This window comes from Micropterus dolomieu, unplaced genomic scaffold (genome assembly GCF_021292245.1).
Source record: "Micropterus dolomieu isolate WLL.071019.BEF.003 ecotype Adirondacks unplaced genomic scaffold, ASM2129224v1 contig_2563, whole genome shotgun sequence".
NCBI classification, from domain to species: Eukaryota; Metazoa; Chordata; class Actinopteri; order Centrarchiformes; family Centrarchidae; genus Micropterus; species Micropterus dolomieu.
Genome location: NW_025731553.1, coordinates 1 through 1,065, shown reverse-complemented (window position 1 = coordinate 1,065; position 1,065 = coordinate 1). Strand labels below are relative to the sequence as shown.

Genomic DNA, 1,065 nt, shown 5'->3' with positions numbered 1-1,065 from the left:
TTGTTCCAGTACAGTGTACAGCATTAGCACATCCTCATTGTTTTGTTTCAACCTGTCCACCTTGTATTTTACGCCTTCACTTATCTTCACATTTTGCTGTAGAAGTTTTGCTCTCAGAGTTTCTATGGATTTCATTTTACTCATCAGTTGATCTTCTCTTATTTTCAGCTCTTCCCTTTCTCTGTCCATTATGTCCTTTTCATTCAAAAGCATTTCTCTCCCTTTGTCATTGTCAGTCTTCATTTTCGTGAGTTGTTCTCGCTCTCCACTCATGCTGTTTGTGGCTGATTCCACCTCTTCTACTTTCTTGTTGAGGTCCTTCCTCAAAAGTTCCAGTTCTTCTCTTTGTGCCAGTACACTGTTCTTACTGGTCTCCAGTTCTTGTGTTTGTCTTTTGATGTCGTCTTCCTTGAGCTCTTGCTCTTTTTGTCTGAAGGTAATCATGTTCATGACATTTTCGAGTTCATCTCGTTCTCTCCGAACCCGAAGAGTCAGATTTTTCACGTGGGTTTTCTCTCTGTTTATCTCGTCAAACAGACTGACTGCATTTTCCTTCTTCTTTTGCAGCTCAGTCTTTGTGATTTCCAACTTGTCTCTTGCCACTTTTATGTCTTGTTTCTCTTGTTCTAATACGTCAGTTTGTCTCTGGATGTCAGACCTCATCTGGTCCAAGTGCACTTTCTCTTTGTTCAACAGCTCAGTCATTCTGTTCAGATCCTCTCTGTCTTGCTTCAGCTCTGCCTTCAGCTTTTCAAGATCCGCCGTTCCCAACAAAGCCTCTTGTTTCGTTCGATTTTCCATATCTTGTCTCTGGATTACAATTTCGGCCAAAACACTCTTCAAACCTTTCTTTTCAGTCTCGATTGCCTTAGCGTAACGTGGCATATATTCTTTCTTTTCACACAAATCCCAATGCTTTTGCTCCAATACAGTCAATAGTTTCAGAATGTCGTCATTGTTTTGCTCCAGTCTGGCCATTTTGTCTCTCATGTCTTCACTCATCCTTTCACTCAGGTGTTGAAGTTTTGCCCTCAGAGATTCTATTGATTTCATTTTATTCAAGAG

The 1,065-nt window shown here is 40.7% G+C and overlaps 1 protein-coding gene across 1 annotated transcript; it reads right to left on the bottom strand.

Annotated features, from left to right (window-relative positions):
* Nucleotides 1–3: 3 nt before the first annotated feature.
* LOC123964448 (COP1-interactive protein 1-like) lies at nucleotides 4–1,058 on the bottom strand (the record flags this gene model as incomplete). Its single annotated transcript, XM_046041427.1, has 1 exon — nucleotides 4–1,058. A coding segment is annotated over exon 1 (1,050 nt), but the record flags the coding sequence as incomplete, so codon positions are not given.
* Nucleotides 1,059–1,065: the final 7 nt, after the last annotated feature.